The sequence below is a fragment of the Pelophylax lessonae genome (assembly GCF_965119305.1).
Source record: "Pelophylax lessonae genome assembly, chromosome: 4".
Lineage (NCBI taxonomy): Eukaryota > Metazoa > Chordata > Amphibia > Anura > Ranidae > Pelophylax > Pelophylax lessonae.
This window is the reverse complement of record NC_138771.1, coordinates 165,568,378-165,589,358: the sequence shown is the minus strand read 5'-3', so window position 1 is coordinate 165,589,358 and position 20,981 is coordinate 165,568,378. Positions and strand designations below refer to the sequence as shown.

The 20,981-nt window shown below is 44.0% G+C and overlaps 1 protein-coding gene across 1 annotated transcript in view; it reads left to right on the top strand.

The window, feature by feature from the left end:
* MEST (mesoderm specific transcript) overlaps window positions 1-20,981 on the top strand; it is a 75,800-nt gene that overhangs the window by 10,360 nt on the left and 44,459 nt on the right. The window contains exons 2-5 of the mRNA XM_082255541.1: window positions 10,334-10,488; window positions 12,150-12,229; window positions 19,312-19,389; window positions 19,470-19,606. Of these exons, the coding sequence (XP_082111667.1) occupies window positions 10,335-10,488; window positions 12,150-12,229; window positions 19,312-19,389; window positions 19,470-19,606 (449 nt within the window). The 5' untranslated portion in view covers window position 10,334. The remainder of the gene's footprint in view (window positions 1-10,333; window positions 10,489-12,149; window positions 12,230-19,311; window positions 19,390-19,469; window positions 19,607-20,981) is intronic.

The window sequence follows — 20,981 nt, the reverse complement described above, 5'->3', positions numbered from 1 at the left end:
ACATCAAGCCACAGCCAATCACAGTTAGAAACACGCCCCTAGGACACACTTAACCCCTCCCTCTCCAATACAGTTAACTCCTTCACTGCCAGTGTAATTTTTACAGTAACAGTGCATATGTATAACACTGATTACTGTAGTAATGTCACTGGTAACCCCAAAAGTGTCAAAAAAATCGCAGATCGCCGCCATTACGCATTAAAAAAAAAAACAACAAAAATGACAAAAATCTTTCCCTTTGTTAGTAAACGCAATAAATTTTGCGCAAACCAATCAAAATACGCTTTTTGCGATTTTTTTTTTTTTTTTTTTTTTTTTTTTTTTTTTTTTTTTTTACCAAACATATGATAAAAAAAAAAAATTGGCCTAAGATGTTAAAAAATTTTGATTTTTACATTTTTTTGGGGGATTTTATATAAAAAATGTGAAAAATATTGTTATTTTTGCAAAATTTACGCTTTTTTTTTTGTTTATAGCGCATGATCAAAAAATCGCACAGGTGATCAAATACCACCAAAAGAAAGCTCTGTTTGTGGTAAAAAAAGGACGCCAAATTTGTTTTAGGTACAGCGTCGCACAACCGCGCAATTGTTCGTTAAAGTCACGCAGTGCCGAATCGCAAAATAGGCCCTGGTCAGGAAGGTGGTAAAATCTTCCGGGGCTTAAGTGGTTAAAGTTTTTTTTCAATTTTAAGAATGTGTTTGTTCAATTTTCTGATTGTTGGGTCAAATCAACATTCGTTTTCTACTAGAATGACAAAAAAAATGGAAAGAACCTTTTTCTCACAATTTCTAACGGTGTATGTAGTTTTTGTTCAGTAAAAGTCCGTTCACTCCAAAATTGAGTGTTAAAAGCAAACTACATTTTGAATGATAAATGAATTAAACTTGTGCACAAGCTCAAAACAAAGCCGCAAGCATCAAGTAAACCAATCTCGACAGATAAAATAAATACATCTATATATAACTTTGCTAAAAATAATCAGTGTTCTCATATTAATTATTAAAACTAAATTGTGCAATATTCATGAATAAAGTGCATAAACTGGTTGATCAACTAAATATACAAAAAACGATAATGAACAATTCCAGTGCATAAGTGCAAATGTGGTATTTTAAATCCATCAAAAAAAAAATGCTAAGTCCAGGGAGTCCTTACAAAACTGGTCCGAAAAATCTTGCAATAAAGTGATTATTTGCAATATTTGTGAAGTGGAACCTTCAATAACCCCTTTGGGCACTCTCACTTTTGTGGAGTTTGACTTGTCTTAAGTGCAATATTCTTTTATATCTGGGACCAGGCTGTACGCTCACTGATTAGATACAAGGATATCCAGTCACCCAGGAATGTATCGGGCAACCGAGTTCAGACACAAGGAAGATATACAGTATCTCACAAAAGTGAGTACACCCTCACATTTTTGTAAATATTTTATTATATCTTTTCATGTGACAACACTGAAGAAATTACACTTTGCTACAATGCGAAGTAGTGAGTATACAGCTTGTATAACGGTGTAAATTTTCTGTCCCCTCAAAATAACTCGACACACAGTCATTAATGTCTCAAACACTGGCAACAAAAGTGAGCACCCCCCCCCCCCAAGGTAAAATGTCCAAATTGGGCCCAAAGTGTCGATATTTTGTGTGGCCACCATTATTTTCCAGAACTGCCCTAACCCTCTTGGGTATGGAGTTTACCAGAGCTTCACATGTTGCCACTGGATTCCTCTTCCACTCCTCCATAACATCACAAAGCTGGTGGATGTTGGAGACCTTGCGCTCCTCCACCTTCTATTTTAGGATGCCCCACAGATGCTCAATAGGGTTTAGGTCTGAAGACATGCTTGGCCAGTCCATCACCCTCAGCTTCTTTAGCAAAGCAGTGGTTGTCTTGGAGGTGTGTTTGGGGTCGTTATGTTGGAATACTGCCATGTAGCCCAGTCTCCCAAGGAATGGGGATCATGCTCTGCTTCAGTATGTCACAGTACATGTAGGCATTCATGGTTCCCTCAAAATAAGTTTATCTTGGTCTCATCTGACCACAGGACATTGTTTCAGTAATCCATTTCCTTAGTCTGCTTGTCTTCAGCAAACTGTTTGCGGGCTTTCTTGTGCATCATCTTTAGAAGAGGCTTCCTTCTGGGACGCCAAGCAGACCAATTTAATGCAGTGTGCGACGTATGGTCTGTGCACTGACAGGCTGACCCCCCACCCCTTTAACCTCTGCAGCAATGCTGGCAGCACTCATACGTCTATTTCCCAAAGACAACCTCTGAATGTGACGCTGAGCACATGCACTCCTCTTCTTTGGTCGACCATGGCGAGGTATGTTCTGAGTGGAACCTGTCCTGTTAAACCGCTGTTTGGTCTTGGCCACTGTGCTGCAGCTCAGTTTCAGGGTCTTAGCAATCCTTATAGCCTAGGCTATCTTTATGTAGAGCAACAGTTCTTTCTTTCAGATCCTCAGGTTCAGTTTTCAGATCAGGTTCTCAGAGTTCTTTGCCATGAGGTGCCATGTTGAACTTCCAGTGAACGGTATGAGAGAGTGAGAGCAATAACACCAAATTTAACACACCTGCTCCCCATTTACACCTGAGACCTTGTAACACGAACGAGTCACATGACATCGGGGAGGAATAATGGCTAATTGGGCCCAATTTTGACATTTTCACTTAGGGGTGTGCTCACTTTTATTGCCACTGTTATACAAGCTATACACTCACTACTTTACATTGTAGCAAAGTGTCATTTCTTCAGTGTTGTCACATGAAAAGATATAACAAAATGTTTACAAAAATGTGAGGGGTGTACTCACTTTTGTGAGATACTGTACATAGCTCTCCGTAATAATTTATAGCTATTGTTAAAAAAAAAAATACCGATAATGCACTCACATTGAAGCAACATGATATCACTTAACACTTCCCTAAAGATGTTTAGGGCACAGGAGGGAGCAGCACTGTTAGTATGCAAAACACCAACAAAATCAGGAACTTGTCAGTGTTTTGCAGGAGTCTTGCGTAGATATAGTAACCTCTCCTGACCTATATGGTTGATCATAGCTATTCCCTGCTTGAATAAGGACCTGACATCACTACTGGGATACCTGCTGCTTCTCAGAGCATTTGCCCTTGTGGAACGCTCAGGAAACCTGTTAAGAGTAAGCTTTATGGATCATTGTATTCGGCGCGTACAGTCAAGTCACTCCTGTATGATCCAGCTTTTGTCATCAAGCAAAGGAGTTCATCCTTTTTCCACCATCAAGGGAGTTCGGGACTCGGCTACACCCCTTTCTTCAGGATGGCCTCCTCCTTTCCCATTTCTTCCTGACTCTCTTCAGCCCCCCTCTGAGCCATTGTGGGTTTGGCTTTTGAAAAGACCTGTGATCTTGTCTCTGCAGATTAGGTAGTTCCTGCCACAGTTGTTCACTTTATTTATCTAGCTGTGGTGAAGACCCTTTCTCCCATTTATGGGGCATTCCACTTATGACTACAACCTTCATCCCTGAGACTGTCTGATTCCTCTGAACAGAGAGTTCTCTCTACGGTGGTGGACCCTGTCTTGTCTGAGTTGTCGGACACCATGTAGGTGTTGTAGTGCCCCTGTCACAGGGGAGAATAAGGGGTCCCCCTGCAACAGGGAGAGAGACTGGCCCTCTGTGCTGGACAATGCTGAGAGTGATCGCCTTTGTAGAGTGTCATTCTGAAGAACATTTAAAAACTGGCTCTGCTAAACCAGCAGTGTCTTCCCCAGAGAAGAGAGGTTTATGCACTTGGATGTGATTTTTACATGGCTGGTGGAGGTCATTTGCTGTAGGGTCTTGTGCCTTCCTTGATTGTCAGCAGGTGAAACATCCTAGCCTCCTGCTTCTGGTACATTTTACTGGGAAAAGATTGTTAAGAGAACTTCATGAGACCTTTTTACTAGGGAACGGGTTCTACCTTTTTGGCTTTTCCTTGCATTATTTAAATGTTGGCTCTAGAGCCATGAATAAAATATGTGGTTTACTAAAGTGATTCTCAAATCATTATTTGAGGTGCCAAGATACTGGACTTCATAGAGAGCGCAGTGGCGTACATATAACAAAATAGGCACAGTATGTTTGTAGTTATCATGTATATTTAGAGGACTCTATTTTTTAGATAAAAACAAGAAGATATTTTTAGTTCATACAACCTATATTATAATATTCCATTACAGAGAGGTAGACTTATGTGCTGAGTGAGGGAATAGTAAAGTACAATCAGCAACAGTAATAAGCAGGAAGATGTTTTGTACTGTGTATAGTAAGCAAACATGGCTATCCCTAGGTAAATCCATCAAGGTTTTTTATTAAAAAAAAATGTAACTGTAATGACTATTAGAGCCGGTTCACACTGGGGCGACCCGACTTGCCGGGGCGACCTGTGAAGTCGCGGTGCACAGCATGCACCGCGACCTCGGAGCGGCATGCACGGACTTCATATCATTGAAGTCAATGCAGGTCGCCCCAAAGTAGTACAGGACCCTTACTTGTGTCGCTTCTATTAGAACGGGTCCTGTGCTAATCTATGGCAGGCGACCAGGTCGCTTGACAAGTCGCCCCAGTGTGAACCGGCTCTTACGCGTTCTCTGGTGAACCTGTGTTTGCTGTATTTTTATTTGATTTGTATTTTGTTTTTTTGCTTTATTTTGTTTCTGGCAGTTTTATGTCTGTTGAAGTTCTCTGGTATATGCTCATAGCTGCTCCTTATATTGGGTAATATGTTTACATTTAATAAATAGTAAAAAATATAAATGTACAGTATATGAAGGGAGGGTATTAAATACTTTTAGGCAGACAGGTAAAGTACGTAAACCCAAACACTAAAATCTTATATAAGCTTGTATGGCATATAAACATGTTAAAGGAAGTTGAAAAGGCATTAATAATCTTTTTAACCGCTTGCCGACCGCCGCACGAACATATACTGCGGCGGTCAGCCCCTCACAGGCAGAGTGACGTATCGGTACGTCACTAGCCTGGGAGGGTCTGGGGAGCGCGCGCCGCCGGCGCGCTCCCGGACCCCCCCCCCCCCCCCCGCGCGTGTGACCGGCGGACCCGATGTCCGCTGGTCACTCGGCGATCGGCGGGGGAGAGGGAGAAAGGCAGACAGCTTGTGTAAACAAGCTGCCTGTCAGTTCTCCCTGTGTAGAAACAATGATCATACGGTTCTACTATGTAGAACCGTTGATCAGTGTAACTACACCTCAAGCCACAGCCAATCACAGTTAGAATCACGCCCCTAGGGACACACACAGCCCCTCCCTCTCAAATAAAGTTAACCCCTTCACTTCCAGTGTATTTTTACAGTAACCGTGCATATATATTGCACTGATTACTGTAGAAATGTCACTGGTAACCCCAAAAGTGTCAAAAATGTCAGTCAAGGGTCCGATCTGTCCGCCGCAATGTCGCAGTACCGCAAAAAAAAATCGCAGATCGCCGCCATTACGCGTTAAAAAAAAAACAACAAAAATGACAAAAATCTTTCCCTTTGTTTGTTAGTAAACGCGATAACTTTTGCGCAAACCAATCAAAATACGCTTTTTGCGATTTTTTTTTTTTTTTACCAAACATATGTAGCATAAAACAAATTGGCCGAAAATTTTAAAAAATTTTGATTTTTACTTTTTTTTTTTGGGGGAATTTCATATAAAAAAATGTGAAAAATATTGTTATTTTTGCAAAATTGACGCTCTTTTTTTGTTTATAGCGCGTGATCAAAAAATCGCACAGGTGATCAAATACCGCCAAAAGAAAGCTCTGTTTGTGGGAAAAAAAGGACGTCAAATTCGTTTAGGTACAGTGTCGCACGACCGTCAGGAAGGGGGTAAAATCTTCCGGGGCTTAAGTGGTTAAATCTGTAGGTGTCATTAAAATAATTTCTGAAGGTCTTTGCTCAGGGTCTTCCTGCTGTAGGGTCTTGTCTTTGTCCTTGTCTTTAGTTTGTGTTGTCACCCTGCTACGTGCTCTCCCAACCAACATGGATGTGCTGATGTACTATCACCATAAGGACACAAAGGCACTCTGAGAAATGTCATGCAGTCGTCATCCAGGTAGACAGTGACTGCAAAGAGGCTGCAGTAGTCCAGCAGTGCTAGGATTCAAGAAAAGTTGAAAAAGCAGAAACTGTATTATATTTTTAAAATAACAATTGTTTGATACACGGTGCTTTAGTTAACTGAATGCCATTCAGCTACAGCTTACAAGTACCTATAATTACCATCTCCTTATCACTAGAATACAGTAAATATGTTTGTTTTTAAAAGTCATTTTATTTTTAAGGAATATCCCTGTCTTGTCATAGTTTGAGCTGATTGTACAGCAGATTTCTGCGCTGCATCCTGAGCAAGCAGAATTGCTAAGAAGATTAAATGTCTAGGTTATTAAAGCTGCTTACAGCCATGTAGAGGCACAGGCGTTATGACTTAATTTTAAGTATAAATTGTCTGTTAGAAAATGTATTGCGCTAAAGTATTATATTATTATACAGAATTAACATAGTGCCAAAAGTTTTGGCAGAGCTTTACAACATAAGGGCAGACAGTACAGTTACATTACAATTTTAATACAGGAGGAATCAGAGGGCCCTGCTTGTTAGAATTTACAATCTAAAGGAAGGGTCAAGAAGAAGGGATGCAGAAGGGAATACCTGTGGGGGATGAGCCAATGGCGAAAAATTAAAATTAAAAGTATAGTTGTTAGGTGGGGGCAGGGTATGCCTCTCTGAAGAGAAGGATTTTCAGGAATCGTCTAAGCCTAGGCTCACACTGGTGCGATCAGACCTGGCATGTGATTTGCACTGCGTTGCTGTGCACATCACATGCGATGTCTGTGCAATGTGAATTCGGCCATAGTTTGTATGGCTGGATTTGCATCACATTTGGACCAAAATGATGCAGGACCCTTTTTTGGTCCGCACTAGAATCGGATCGCATGGGTGTTCACATCTATGCAATCTGATTCCTGTACCATTTCACAGTTCTCACTTCAATCAGCAAATCGATTTTGAGGGGTGTCCTTAACTTTGACACCCACAGCCGTTCGCAGATGTTCGTGTGAACCCCCTGCGATTTTTATGTGGGACGCAGGAACCCACACAGGAATTGCCAGGTTTCCCGCATTGCACCAGTGTGAACTGAGTGTGTGTAGCTGGGGGCAGAGTTGTGAATGGACATATATAACATTTGACTGCTATAATACTGAATCTGTTTACATATTATTAATTTACTACATAGGATTAAATCTCTCTCTCTAATGCCATACACACCAAGCTTTGCATTAAAACAATATAGTATTGCTAGTTTATTGTGCAGAAAAATCAATGTGCCCTTTTGGCCAATTAAAAGTGTATCTATGTTCAAAATGTAAAATCTTTATATTAATTTCCACATTGTATTTCAGTTATTTCTAGCCTACTTCTGTTAATCTGAATAATCTTACATTTTTTAAACTTACTTTGTGTAGATCCCACACATTTACTTGCTGGGATTCTGTGTCTTGTAATTCAAAGAACCTACTCTGAACTTCGGGGGTGCCGAGGGAAGAAATTTCAGGAGGAGAAGTTAGTACAGGAATCGCTGATTGCAGGCAGCAAGGTACCATGGGATATATAGTCCTTAGAAATCAAAAGCAAACAGTATAGAAGCTGCAAAGCATGCAGGGATTCCAGGGAGTTGTGGTAATAGATAGCCAGCAGATAGGCAGCAATCACAATGTGAAAGGAGATTTTTCAAGTAAGATTATATTGGATTGTCAAAAAAAACTATTGTTTGTATTGGTTTTACAATGCTGGTGCAGTTGTATGCTGTGACCACATAACTCCAGAAGAATTAATCAAAGTGTGTGTGTTGCACTAAGGAAGGAGTGCACTAACACTTAGTGCATCCAAAACTGACAGTTTGATGTGACCGGCATAGAATAACAGGACTGCATAACGTTTAAACACTTGCTGGCTAACTTTTGGAGGTTTCGGGTACTGAAATCTCTGCACTGGAGTTCCCAGGTCCACCCCTTCTAAATGACATTGGAAGTTTATTCCCTAGTTGGATTTTTATTTTACATTCCATTGCTGATTTTAGTAGAATCTTTTTAGTGCTCTGAGCTGAGTGAGACTTCATGGTAAGGATTGCAGAGACCAAACTAAATGGAAATATCAGAAGCCAGTTGACCCACCATTAACTAACTACACATACCTAAAATAAAATATAAATGTTTCTCCAAAGGAACCTGTGTTTGAGTGCTCTACAAACAGCTTGACCTAAGGCCAGTCAGATGGACCATCTCTCAAGATGGTCATCCTTAATCTGCAAAGAATTATTTACATGATTTTTTTTTTTTTTTTTTTTTGGGTCTACAATACTTTTATATTCAGCCATATGGTTATCATTTTGACTGGTGCATGTTGTGTGATCTTGCCTGGCAATTTTAGTTTGCCCCCTCTGATTGTGGATGGGTGGGGAAACTGGTTTTGTCTGTCCCGGGAACTGCGAGGCGCTCTGGCCGCCCCCCCTCCTCACCCTCCTGATGCGGCGGTGGGGGCGGGCAGGTGCCGCAGCGCATCTGCGCCATGCCCCACCGTGCCAGACATGACGTCACCAAGGCGGTGTTGTTGTGCGGCACGTGATGACCATCAGCGTTCACTATATGAGGGAGACATTTGGCACCAAACGCCTCATCGGCATCCGCTGTTAAGGTTGTGATGCACGCCTTCCTCACGAACAGCTGCGTGACGATGGGAGTTCTTTGATGCACGCCGAAGGGAGCATATCTTTGCCTCCCTGTGGGTTGACTGCACTTTCTCTGGGCACATTTTTCCCCTTATTCACACATTGAGTTATCAGACCACACCAGGTAATCCATCTACGACTATACATGTAATTTTACTTACACTGGTACATAGATTTAGGTCACTGTATTCGGTTCTTCTATCCTTTGTGGTTTGTCTTACTTTTTAGGCTCCTTATTGGTTTACTTATTTCTGTTTCTCCTCTGGCCTTGATTTGTTGGGCAGAGTCTTTTTTTCCTTTTTCACACTTCATTCTTATTTTCAGGTTTCCAATTCCATTCTTAGCACAGTGGACATGGTTTGCACTACTCGGGCACTTTTCTCATTCTTTCTTCTTGTCTCCTGACTTTGGGATCTACTATAGCCTCACTACACTATATATAGGTTACTTTGTCAATCATACATTGTTTTTTAACCATACACATATATCAATACCTCTTATAGAGTTTCACTTGGATGGCCAGTTGAGGCATTAGTATTCCCTCTATGGAGATTGGCACTTTTCTCTGCAGTCCTTGTGCCACACCTACGTGTGCAGACACAGCTCCCACAGTTCCCAGTAGAGACCTTTCCAGTAGACCCTCATTTCTAATCCCCTGGGGCAACATTTTGTATTGATCTGTAAGTACAGCTAGTGATGCGTATTGCTTTTACTGTATGTAAATTTAGAGCATTTAGGATGCAATCCCTGCAGTTTTTATCATGTATCAACCAGATTTGTGTGTGTGTGTGTGTGTGTGTGTGTGTGTGTGTGTGTGTGTGTGTGTGTGTGTGTATGATATATATATTTATTATTCCATTTACTTATTAGTGCCATGGCTCGACCATATCACCCATGGACCCAAGGTATTTTATGAATGCTCCAAATATGACAATACAATGTTACTACCTATTTTAGATTTCAATAAATACCTGATTCCATCATATGTTTATTCTCTTTTTTTGTACATGTATACCATGTTCATGAATTACACCTACGGCTGGATGCACACCTTATCTAAAGTCCCAACCCTTTTTTGTTTTCCTTTAATCTGCAAAGAATTAAATCATCTCTGTCATGGATTGGGGAGGAGGGGGGTGATTTTTTTATTTTTTTGTCACTGCCTGCACATAATCTTCAACAACCCCAGGTCCCTTTTGCATATGCCTAAACACCGGGCTGTTTTAATGGGTGGAGCTTTGGCACTTCTCAGTAACTTTAAACTTGACTTGCCCTTTCTTTCTTCCTCCAGCATATTGTCATTGGCAAGTGAGACAACCAATCCTAGTATTAGGCTAGTAGGAATGTAGGGAGTGGTAAGCTTTGACACTACCAGGAGGTGTTGGAGCTTTTCCTGTTGGGAGTACCCCATCATTCAGGGGTAACAGCAGAGACCTGGGGCTTCTGAAGGTTCCTTGTAGCAGTCACCCTCTCTGTAAGCCATAGGCTAGTATTCCATTATTAATAAATACAATTTATTAAAAGCTGTAATGTAATAGCAATTTTGTCAGAATTCTTACGTGTATATTCCTTTCTTGCAGGATGAAGGAATGGTGGATTCAGGTGGGCCTTCTTACTGTTCCCCTCCTTGCTGTGTATCTGAACATTCCTCCTCCTAACCTCTCCCCTGCACTCTTCGCATGGAGATCAACTGGAGCGTTCTTCACCTTCAATGAGCAGCAGATTTTCTATAGAGGTGCATGGATACCCATTGTCCTTCAAAATCACTTGTGGAATGAATGTGTTCATGGAATTTCTGAATTTAGTGTTTCTCAGTAGTGATCCCTCTTCGCCCCCCCCCCCCCCCCCAACCATTCTGAAATTTAATTTGTGTTTCAGTAGAGCTGTTTTGATTGAATTAAAGTGAATATAAAGGCACAATGTTTTTTACCTTCATACATTCTATGCGTGAAGGTAAAAAAACTTCTGTGTGCAGCAGCCCCCCCCCCCCCAATGCTTACCTGAGCCCCCTCTTGATCCAGCAATGACCACAAGAGCCTTGCCTCTGGGGATTCATAATCCTGATTGAATTTGTAGCTGCAGGAGCCATTTGCAATAACAGCCAGTAAGCCAATCAGATGGAGGGGGCGAGGCGGAGTCGTGGCTCCGTGTATGAATGGACACAGAGCCGTGGGTCGGGAATGTGCCTGCTTGAGTGCTCCCAGAGTAAGCTGCTTGCTGTGGGGGCACCTGGCAGGAGAAAGGAGTTGGGGGGCCGGCGTGAGACCCGAGAAGAGGAGGATCCGGGCTGCTCTGTGCAAAATCATTGCACAGAGCAGGTTAGTGTGACATGTTTGTTATTTAAAAAAAAAAAAAAAAAAACAAGGCTTTAATATCGCTTTAAATTGATAAAGCTGGCCACAAACAGGATTATTTTTATACTTGCTTTATTTGTGATAATCAGCCATTGTATGGCTTGAAAGTACACATTATGGAAGGACAAAAAACTATATAGACTTGACAGGTCTTCCATATGCATAATCAAAAATGATAATCAGCCTTCATGAGTAAGAATAGCTTGAGTCACAGGTAAAACTTTTCTTTTGGCACTTAGAATTTTCCACTTTTAAATAGGAAAACTTGGGAATGTCCTGGATGTCTACCATAGATGGCCTTTTATATCTGGAGCTCTCCTTGATAAATGGATTATGCAGTGCTGGCAAACAACCCTGATGCTACTGCGTCTTAGAACTTGTTAACTTTCTTTGCCACCATGTAGCCCCTACAAATGATATTGCAGAAAACCAAGTCATAACCACATCCGACACTATTCAAACAGTTAATGGGGAGGGGCTCGTAGTTGGGAGCACCCCATCAGTAAGCAGTGGATTGACATACCACCATTTCTGACTTTCTGTCCGACCATTAAAAATAACAATTTTTCTGGAGTTTTTTTTTTTCTTTTGTTTTGCAGTAAAGATTGAAAGCTCTCCTTATGGGGTAATGCCAGAGTTATTACTTTGGGAGAAAAGGGTGGAATATTCTTGTTCGGGTTTTACAGAATGATGAATCTCACATCTATAGACGCCTTTTAAAGGTTTTAGGAAAATTAGCAAAATGTAGCATTAGGAAAGTATAGAGGCTGTCATTACTGCCACTTCTGAAAATGTTAGTTCCCTGGCTACCTTGCCGATCCAGTGCCTTTTGAAACTTTTAAGTCACTGACCCAGTACAGGTATGTAGCTTTCATTTTATTGGCTTTAAACCTGTTCTAGGTTAATGAGTCAAACTACTAAATCAACGTGACTGCCAGACAGCTAACATTTTCAGAAGGTCAGTGGTGACAGACTACATATTTCTCTGATGATCGATTTCTTTTTCTTTTAACTATTGTCTTTTAATTATTGTTACTTCCAGAATCATGGGGAGCAGTGGGAAGCTCAGATGTGATCATTATATTACATGGATTTCCAACATCAAGCTATGACTGGTACAAGGTAATGTTATGGTGCTTCCGATGTTAATGCAATTGTCTGTTTCCACAAAGCATCATTCATAGACTGAAAAAAATAAGACTTACCAAACTATACAGTTTTTTCCAGTGTTCTTCTTTTGCAGTGTTTGCCTGTACATTAGTTGAGGCAGCCTGGTAGATTGCAGTTTTATGACAAGAGCATCTCTAACTACATTCGAATGTTTTAGGAATTCAAGTTTTTTTTAAATAAAGGTGGCCACACGTTTCAATCTTCGTGTAAATCTCTGCCCACACGGCCGCATCGTATGCTCACAGTTTCTTGTGAATGAATAGACTACAAGTACCGTCAGCCATTGTGGCTGATGCATGTAGTTCTCAAAAAAACTGCGAGGGTGCTGGTAAACGCTCTCATAGTTTGTTGATGTTCCTGCTCTCAAGTAACTACCTGCCTATATCTGAGAGGTATGGGCAAACAACTATCCTGAGAGTTTGCCAGATCAGGGCATTGCGCCCGCGATCTGCTGATCATGGGTGCAATTCTCTGCAGGCTCCATAGGAAAAAAAAATACACACTTTTATACCTGCAAAAAAAATGTGAATTATTTTCAAAAGGTGAACTTATCCCTTTAACACTAGGGGAAAAAAATTAAAACAACTTACCTGGAACTATAGAGAAATAGCCAGGGCTTTGGCCAAGTCTTGCATCCAGCCATAGAGAAAAACGTAGGCTAATGTGTTTCGAGTCTCTAGTCAGGAATGTATGAAAAACTGAATTTTTGTAAAATCTTACCTGTAAAATTCCTTTCTCTGAGTCCTCCGACAGTTGCCGCCTCTTTATATTCGTCACTAATGGGGGTTATTGACCTTTGCTCCGTAGGAGTAGCTAGGCAACAGAATATATTAATATCAAAGCTTTTAACATATCCCACCCCCAGGGAGTGGTCCCCTCAGTCAATACCTCCCTGCTTCCTGCATACCAACTCAGTTTCAGTAGAATAGCAGTAGAGTACATAAACAAAACCCCAAAAGAGGGGCGGGGGCGGCGACTGTCGGAGGACTCAGAGAAAGGAATTTTACAGGTAAGATTTTACAAAAATTCCGTTTTCTCTTACGTCCTCCGACAGTCGCCGCCTCCTCATATTCGTCACTAATGGGGACGTCCCAAAGCAGTGTAGACATGAGGGGTGGGAAAAAACGCAGCCGCGCTTAAAGCAACGCAGTACCCACATCAGAGAAAGGAACCTTACCAAAGTAAGAGAACCAACTGGGCAACAGGAAAACGTGCTCAACAGGAGCAACAACCCAGGAAAGAACAAGTAACCTAGGGGTAAAAACACCCCAACAGCCAAGGGCCCAAACAAGGGACCCTAAGGCACCGCCGCACTTAGAACTTTCCGGCCAAAAGAAGCATCTGCCGATGCCTGAACATCCACTTTGTAAAATTTTGAGAAGGTGTAAACGGACGACCAAGTCGCCGCCTTACACACCTGGGCCACAGAAGCCCGATGATGACAGGCCCAAGGCGTACTCAGAGATCTGGTAGAGTGCGCCTTCACAGGCACGGGAGGAACCTTCCCCCTCAAAGCATAGGCCTGCCCAATGGTCTGCCTGATCCATTTGGCGATGGTAGAAGCCGACGCCGCCATGCCCTTCCGAGGTCCTCAGGAAGGACAAAGAGAGAATCCGACTTGCGAAAGGATTTAGTTGATGACAGGTAAACCCTGATTGCCCTAACAGCATCCAAGGAATGTAAAGCCACCTCCTTCGAATGCTTAGGCTTCGCGCAAAGCGAAGGCAAGACAATGTCCTCATTGAGGTGAAATTCCGAGATCCTCTTCGGAAGAAAAGACGGATTAGGTCGCAAGACCACCTTATCCAAGTGAATCACCAAATACGGAGACTTGCAGGACAAGGCCGCCAGCTCTGACACCCTGCGAGCCGAAGTGATCGCCACTAAGAAGGCAACCTTCTTGGACAACAAAGACAACGAGATCTCCCTGATATTTTCAAAAGGAGCACGTTGCAACACGGACAGAACAAGGTTCAAATCCCATGGAGGCAAAGGCTCCCTCCTAGGAGGGACCAAATGTCGCACCCCTTGAACAAAGGTGCTAACCAAAGAGTTAGACGCCACAGGACGTTGAAAGAGAACGGCCAGTGCAGAAATCTGACCCTTAATCGTGGCCAACGCCAAACGCTGGTCCACGCCCGTTTGAAGGAAAGCCAACACTCTCGACACCGAGTATGAGCGAGGGGAATACCCCCTGGACTCACACCAGGCAAAGTAAGCCTGGTAGTAAATCTTCCCTGAAGAGGCCTTCCTGGCCTTGATCAAAGTGGGAATGACCTCAGGGGAAAGACCCCTATCCTTCAGGACCTGGCTTTCAACAGCCAGGCCGTTAAAGCCAGCGACTGTAAAGCAGGATGGAATATCGGTCCTTGAGACAGGAGATCTTCTCGAAGTGGCAGACGCCACGGAGCGTTGACCGCCAGATTCACGAGGTCTGCGTACCAAGACCGGCGAGGCCAGTCCGGTGCATCCAGAATCACCGTTTTTGGTTCCGAGGCCAACCTGCGAAGGAACCTGGACAGCAGCTGAATCGGTGGAAAGGCATACATCAGGCGATACTGATGCCAGGGCGTCACTAACGCGTCCGAGGCGTCTGCCCGAGGATCGCGCGTCCTTGCCATGAACCTTTCCACCTTGTTGTTTAGACGAGACGCGAACAGGTCCACATCTGGGGACCCCCACTTCGCGCACAACATCTGGAAGACATCCGGGTGAAGGGACCATTCCCCCTGGTCCAGGGTCTGGCGGCTCAGATAATCCGCCTGCCAGTTTTCCACCCCCGGAATGTGAACTGCAGAGATCGCCGGGACGTGCGTCTCGGCCCAAGACAGAATGCCGGCTACTTCCCGAGCCGCCCGGGCACTCCTGGTGCCCCCTTGGTGGTTGATGTAGGCCACGGCTGTGGCATTGTCCGTTTGTACCCGAACTGGACGGCCCTGAACCCTGTCCGTCCAACGCAGAAGACAGAGATTTATCGCTCGCAATTCCAGAATGTTGATCGAAAGGGAGGATTCTTCTTCCGACCAAGTTCCCTGGGCGGACAGAACGCCCAGAACACCACCCCAGCCCGACAGGCTGGCATCCGTGGTGATCACCGTCCATGACAAAGGACGAAAGGACTTGCCCCCCGACACCGCCGGGGACTGGAGCCACCACCAAAGACCCCACCGGGTGAGATGGCTCAACGACAGCCGCAGATCCAGAGATTGCGGACGCCCGTCCCACATGGCCAGGACCTCCGCCTGAAGCTCCCGTGTGTGAAACTGGGCGAAGGGAATCGCCTCGAAGGCCGAAACCATCAATCCCAGACACCTCATACACGTCCGGAGGGACGAGCACTGATTGTCCCTGAGGGACCTGACTTCGCACTGAAGTGTCCGAAGCTTGTCTTCTGGCAGGAAGACCTTCGCTTGAACAGAGTCCAGGATCATCCCCAGGTAGGGAAGACGAACCGACGGACACAACGTCGATTTTGGAAAGTTTATCGTCCAGCCGAATTCCTGCAGAGTCTGCATCGTGATGGACAGGTCGTTCACCAGGCCCTGACTGGTCGCGGACCGAATCAGGATATCGTCCAGATACCCCAGGACAGAAATGCCCTGGGCCCTCAGCAAGGCCAGCACCGGCGCAAGCACCTTGGTGAAAACCCGCGGAGCCGAGGCGAGACCAAAGGGCAACGCCACGAATTGATAATGATCCTCCGCAATGGCAAATCGAAGGTACCTCTGGTGACCCTCGAAAATGGGAATGTGAAGGTATGCATCCTTCAAGTCGATGGAGGCCATGAATTCCCCCGGAACCAGGGCAGCCACCACCGAGCGCAGGGATTCCATGCGGAACTTGCGAACCCGCACAAAGCGGTTCAGAGCTTTCAAGTTCAGAATCGGACGTACCTTGCCCTCCTTTCTGGGCACAGTGAACAGATTGGAATAGAAACCCCGAAATCTGTCCCTATGAGGCACCGGAACCACCCCTCCCTGGGCCCGCAGGTCCCGCACCGCCAGATGCAGATCCTGCAAGCGCTCCGGAGTCAGCTGAAGGTTTGAGGGGAAAAATCTGCCCGCCGGCCGAGAGAGAAACTCGATCTTGTATCCAGATCGAACGATTTCCTGAACCCACCTGTCCCGAACGCGGTCCAGCCAGGGTTGAAGAAAACCAAGCAAACGTCCCCCCACCCCAGAAACGGGTGAGGGCGCCCCTTCAGGCCGCATTGTTATGGGCAGCGGATCCAGACTGGCCGGACTTCTGCTTACCCGCCCACGGCTTCTTCTGGGAGCCTTGGCCTTTGAAGGGCTTGCCCTTATAATGCGACCGAAAGGCACGAAAGGACCCCTGAGAGGGCCTAAACGAAGCATTCTTCTTACCACGAAGAAACTTATTCTTGTGAGATTGGGGCAAGAGAGTGCTCTTACCCCCAGAAATACCCTTTATCAGAGTATCCAAAGATTCGCCAAAAAGGCGAGATCCCGCGTAGGGCAAATTAGCCAAAGTCTTGCGAGAAGATTGGTCAACCGACCAACATTTCAGCCATATCAGGCGACGGTTCAAGACCGCCACACTAGAAAGACGCGCAGCCAAAGGGACTAAATCCAAGTCCGCATCACACAAATACATGACACCCTGATGAATCTGATCCACCATAGCCAAAGTTGTCGGCGGGGCAGAGTCAGCCACCAGAGTGCGCTTGAGCACCTGCGTCCAATCCGCAATAGCCTGGGCTGCCATAATGGAAGCAAAAATAGGCTTCAGCATAGAGCCAGCAACCGTATAGGCATGACGGGCCAGAGATCCCAATCTCCTGTCCGTCGAGTCCCGGAACACCGGGGTATCCTCAGCAGGGATCGCAGTAGACTTATTCAAAATCGCCACCGCGTGATCCACCTGAGGCGGCACACACCAATGCTCATCAGTAGCTGGTGTAAAGGGATAACGCAGTTTGAACCTACTCGGTACAGCAAAAGGCTTCTTTAAATTGCGCCATTGCTCATCAACCGCGCGCTGAAATTCCGTAGAGCAAGGAAAAACCTGCGATGTTCTGCGTTTCCTCTGCGTCCCATAAGAGGACATCAAGGCAGGAGGACATGGTTCATCCTGCAAATGCAGCGTTTGCTTGATAGAAGCAACTAACTCATCCATGAGTGCAAGCTCTTCAGACGAGCCAGGGGGAGAATTATCAACCCCTTCCACCTCAGCCTCCCCGTCAGACCCCACGAGGTCTAGGGATGAGTGAGACCCTGAGAAGGGCACACCGGCCATAGCAGCCCCATCACCCTCTGAATCAGAGGAAATAGACACCCTGGGCCGTTTTGTGGATCGATCAGCCACCAGCATCTGCACTTGAGCAGCTAAGTTTGCCACAATAGTGGCCAGATCAGCCCCCTCGGGGGAAGCAGCAGCCCCTTGGCCCCCCACCAAGGTGGGGGGAAACTTGCAATCCTGAGAATCCATGCCCCAGCCAAATAAGCAATAAAGGGTACTGCCCCTTCAAGATCGCGGCGAGCGTAGCCCACCGCACCCACTAAACACACTGACCCCCACAGGGACAAGAAACTGGGCAAGGTATACAGGAAAGAAGGAAATATAAAAACCTGGAGAGATCACACAGGCTGCTGCACCGATCGCTGTCCCAGAGCAAAAGGGAGTGATGCAAGACTGACCGCCCCTATGAAGCCTATGCAAGGCTACACAAACATGGCCGCTCGGCTGATGGAAAACCCCGGGCAAATAGAACATGGCGCTGACATGTGGTGATAGATCGCCGCTCAAAATGGCGGCGTTTGGCGCCAAAAACGCTGTGCAGTACCTCACAGGACCTGCCACCATAATTTTGCCCCAAAAAAATGTCGGATCACCGCACAGCATGTCTAAAATCAGGCTGCTTCATATGACACCAAGCAGAGCGGGAGAGCCCCCCCCCCTTCACAGCCCACACACAGGCAGCAAGCTCACACAGGAGCTGACAGGGAGCACAGCAGCCACACAGACACGCAGGGTCACACAGTCCCAGACTGACACCCAAATAGACAGGTCCCCACATAGAGTTACACGTACCAGTCCGGATGGCGTGGGGAGCCTGCTCCAGCGACCAAACCGCAGTACTGAGGACAGGGAGTGTAGCAAGCATGACGCAGTGGATTTGCGGTGCGAAACCGCAATGGCGTCCAGTGAGGTAGCCACCTCACCGATAGCATCCCTGCAGCGAACAGGGATGGGTCGTTCAATGTGCCAGGGCAAAACCTAAGCTGAACGCTCAATGGCAGGCTGGGAAGCCCCTGGCCCTGAGCCCTGGGATCCAGGGTGGCCAGACTGAGACCCAGCACCGCACGATCATCTTCATCAGAAGAAACTAACTAACGCTGAAAACAAACAGCTAGGTAAAAAGAGAAAAAACTTCAAATAAAATCAAAAAAAGAGAAAAGTAGCTGAGACTAAGAGCCCCAGCACAGGAACAGCCTGCATACTCCTGAGCTAGGCATATGAAACTGAGTTGGTATGCAGGAAGCAGGGAGGTATTGACTGAGGGGACCACTCCCTGGGGGTGGGATATGTTAAAAGCTTTGATATTAATATATTCTGTTGCCTAGCTACTCCTACGGAGCAAAGGTCAATAACCCCCATTAGTGACGAATATGAAGAGGCGGCGACTGTCGGAGGACGTAAGAGAAAGTATATTTTTGCTCAAGGATCATTCTTCATTCCTACTTGTGATGCTGGCAACAGAGGCAAATTCTTAGTTTTGAGACTAAGAATGACTATCCCAAAAGTGAATGCAGGAACTTATAGAGGTAGAATACATGGGGGCATTGACTTACAATAGCTAAAAATACTGCAGCCACGGAGTAGCACGATTGAGAAATTGCTAATGTAGTAGAGGGCTAACACTGAAGAAGTGTTTCACTGGTGTTTTTTCTTGTTTTTGTTAAAATACTAATCTAATAATGAAAAGGCATTTTGGAGTGGCTAGTTATAAAGCATCAGATAAAATTTGGGAGTGTCACTGTTTATGGCAGTCTTTGCTTCCTATTCCTTTGCAGATCTGGGAAGGATTAACTCAGAAGTTTCACAGAGTCATTGCACTGGATTTTATAGGATTTGGTTTCAGCGACAAACCGGTGAGTATAACAGTTATATTCAACATATATTTTCCAGCATATTTAGGAAATACATTTTATTGTCTGCTTTAATTTTGCAGAGGTTCCACCGCTATTCAATTTTTGAGCAGGCCAGTATTGTAGAAGCACTTGTCCGCCACCTGGGCCTAATTGATCAAAAAATAAACTTATTGTCTCACGATTATGGCGATACTGTAGCTCAGGAACTACTGTATAGGTAAGTGCTGCAATGTCTACATGGACAGACAAAATATAAACCTTAAGTATGCTTGTATATTATGCTATGCTTTGTTCACGTCATCCAGCTATTACTTACACTAATAGTACACTGGCTACAATGTCTCAGACATGTTTCCTAAGTCCACCCACTCTGGCATACAGCTACCAATAAGTAGTATGTATCAGCACTGCTGAATAAATATGTGCAGAATATCAATAATTATATTAAAGTGCTATCAAAAAATATAATAAATAAAGTGCTATACCGTGCTTAATCACAATTAATAATTATACAACATATCATGCTTATCACAAAAAATCAATATGCAATCAATGTATATTAATGTATATCAAAAAATGTAAAACATTGGATAAAATACATTATATCATAAAGTGTCCAGTGCTTGTGTGACAATAATGTAATATAATATAAATAAATTATATAAATAAATAGTCCTTATCATAAACAAGTGCTCCGTGCTTGTTGTGAATAAATAAATAAATTATTCAATCTTCTTCCTTAATAAGTGCTCAGTGCTTTGTCTGAAAACACAAAATCTTCAAAGTGCTGGTGCGCTCAAGTGCTCCCCACTCAGTCCCCTACTCACCAGACAATCAATGAAAAATCGCCTTATGCGCACCAGCAAGCACCAGCACTTTGAAGATTTTGTGTTTTCAGACAATGCACTGAGCACTTATTAAGGAAGAAGGTTGAATAATTTATATATTTATTCACAACAAGCACGGAGCACTTGCTTATGATGAGGACTATTTATTTATTTATATTATTTATTTATATTATATTACATTATTTTCACACAAGCACTGGAAACTTTATGATATAATGTATTTTATCCAATGTTTTACATTTGCATATTGATTTTTTGTGATAAGCATGATATGTTGTATAATAATTAATTGTGATTAAGCACGGTATAGCACTTTATTATATTTTTTTTTATAGCACTTTAATATAATTATTGATATTCTGCGCATATTTTATTCAGCAGCGCTGATACATACTATTTATTCCGTTTAGAAAGGTGTTCCTTTTTTATCAGCAGCAGCTACAGTGCCTTGCGAAAGTATTCAGCCCCCTTGAACTTTGCGACCTTTTTGCCACATTTCAGGCTTTAAACATAAAGACATAAAACTGTAATTTTTTGTGAAGAATCAACAACAAGTGGGACACAATCATGAAGTGGAACGAAATGTATTGGATATTTCAAACTTTGTTAAGAAATAAAAAACTGAAAAATTGGGCGTGCAAAATTATTCAGCCCCTTTACTTTCAGTGCAGCAAACTCTCTCCAGAAGTTCAGTGAGGATCTATGAATTATCCAATGTTGACCTAAATGACTAATGATGATAAA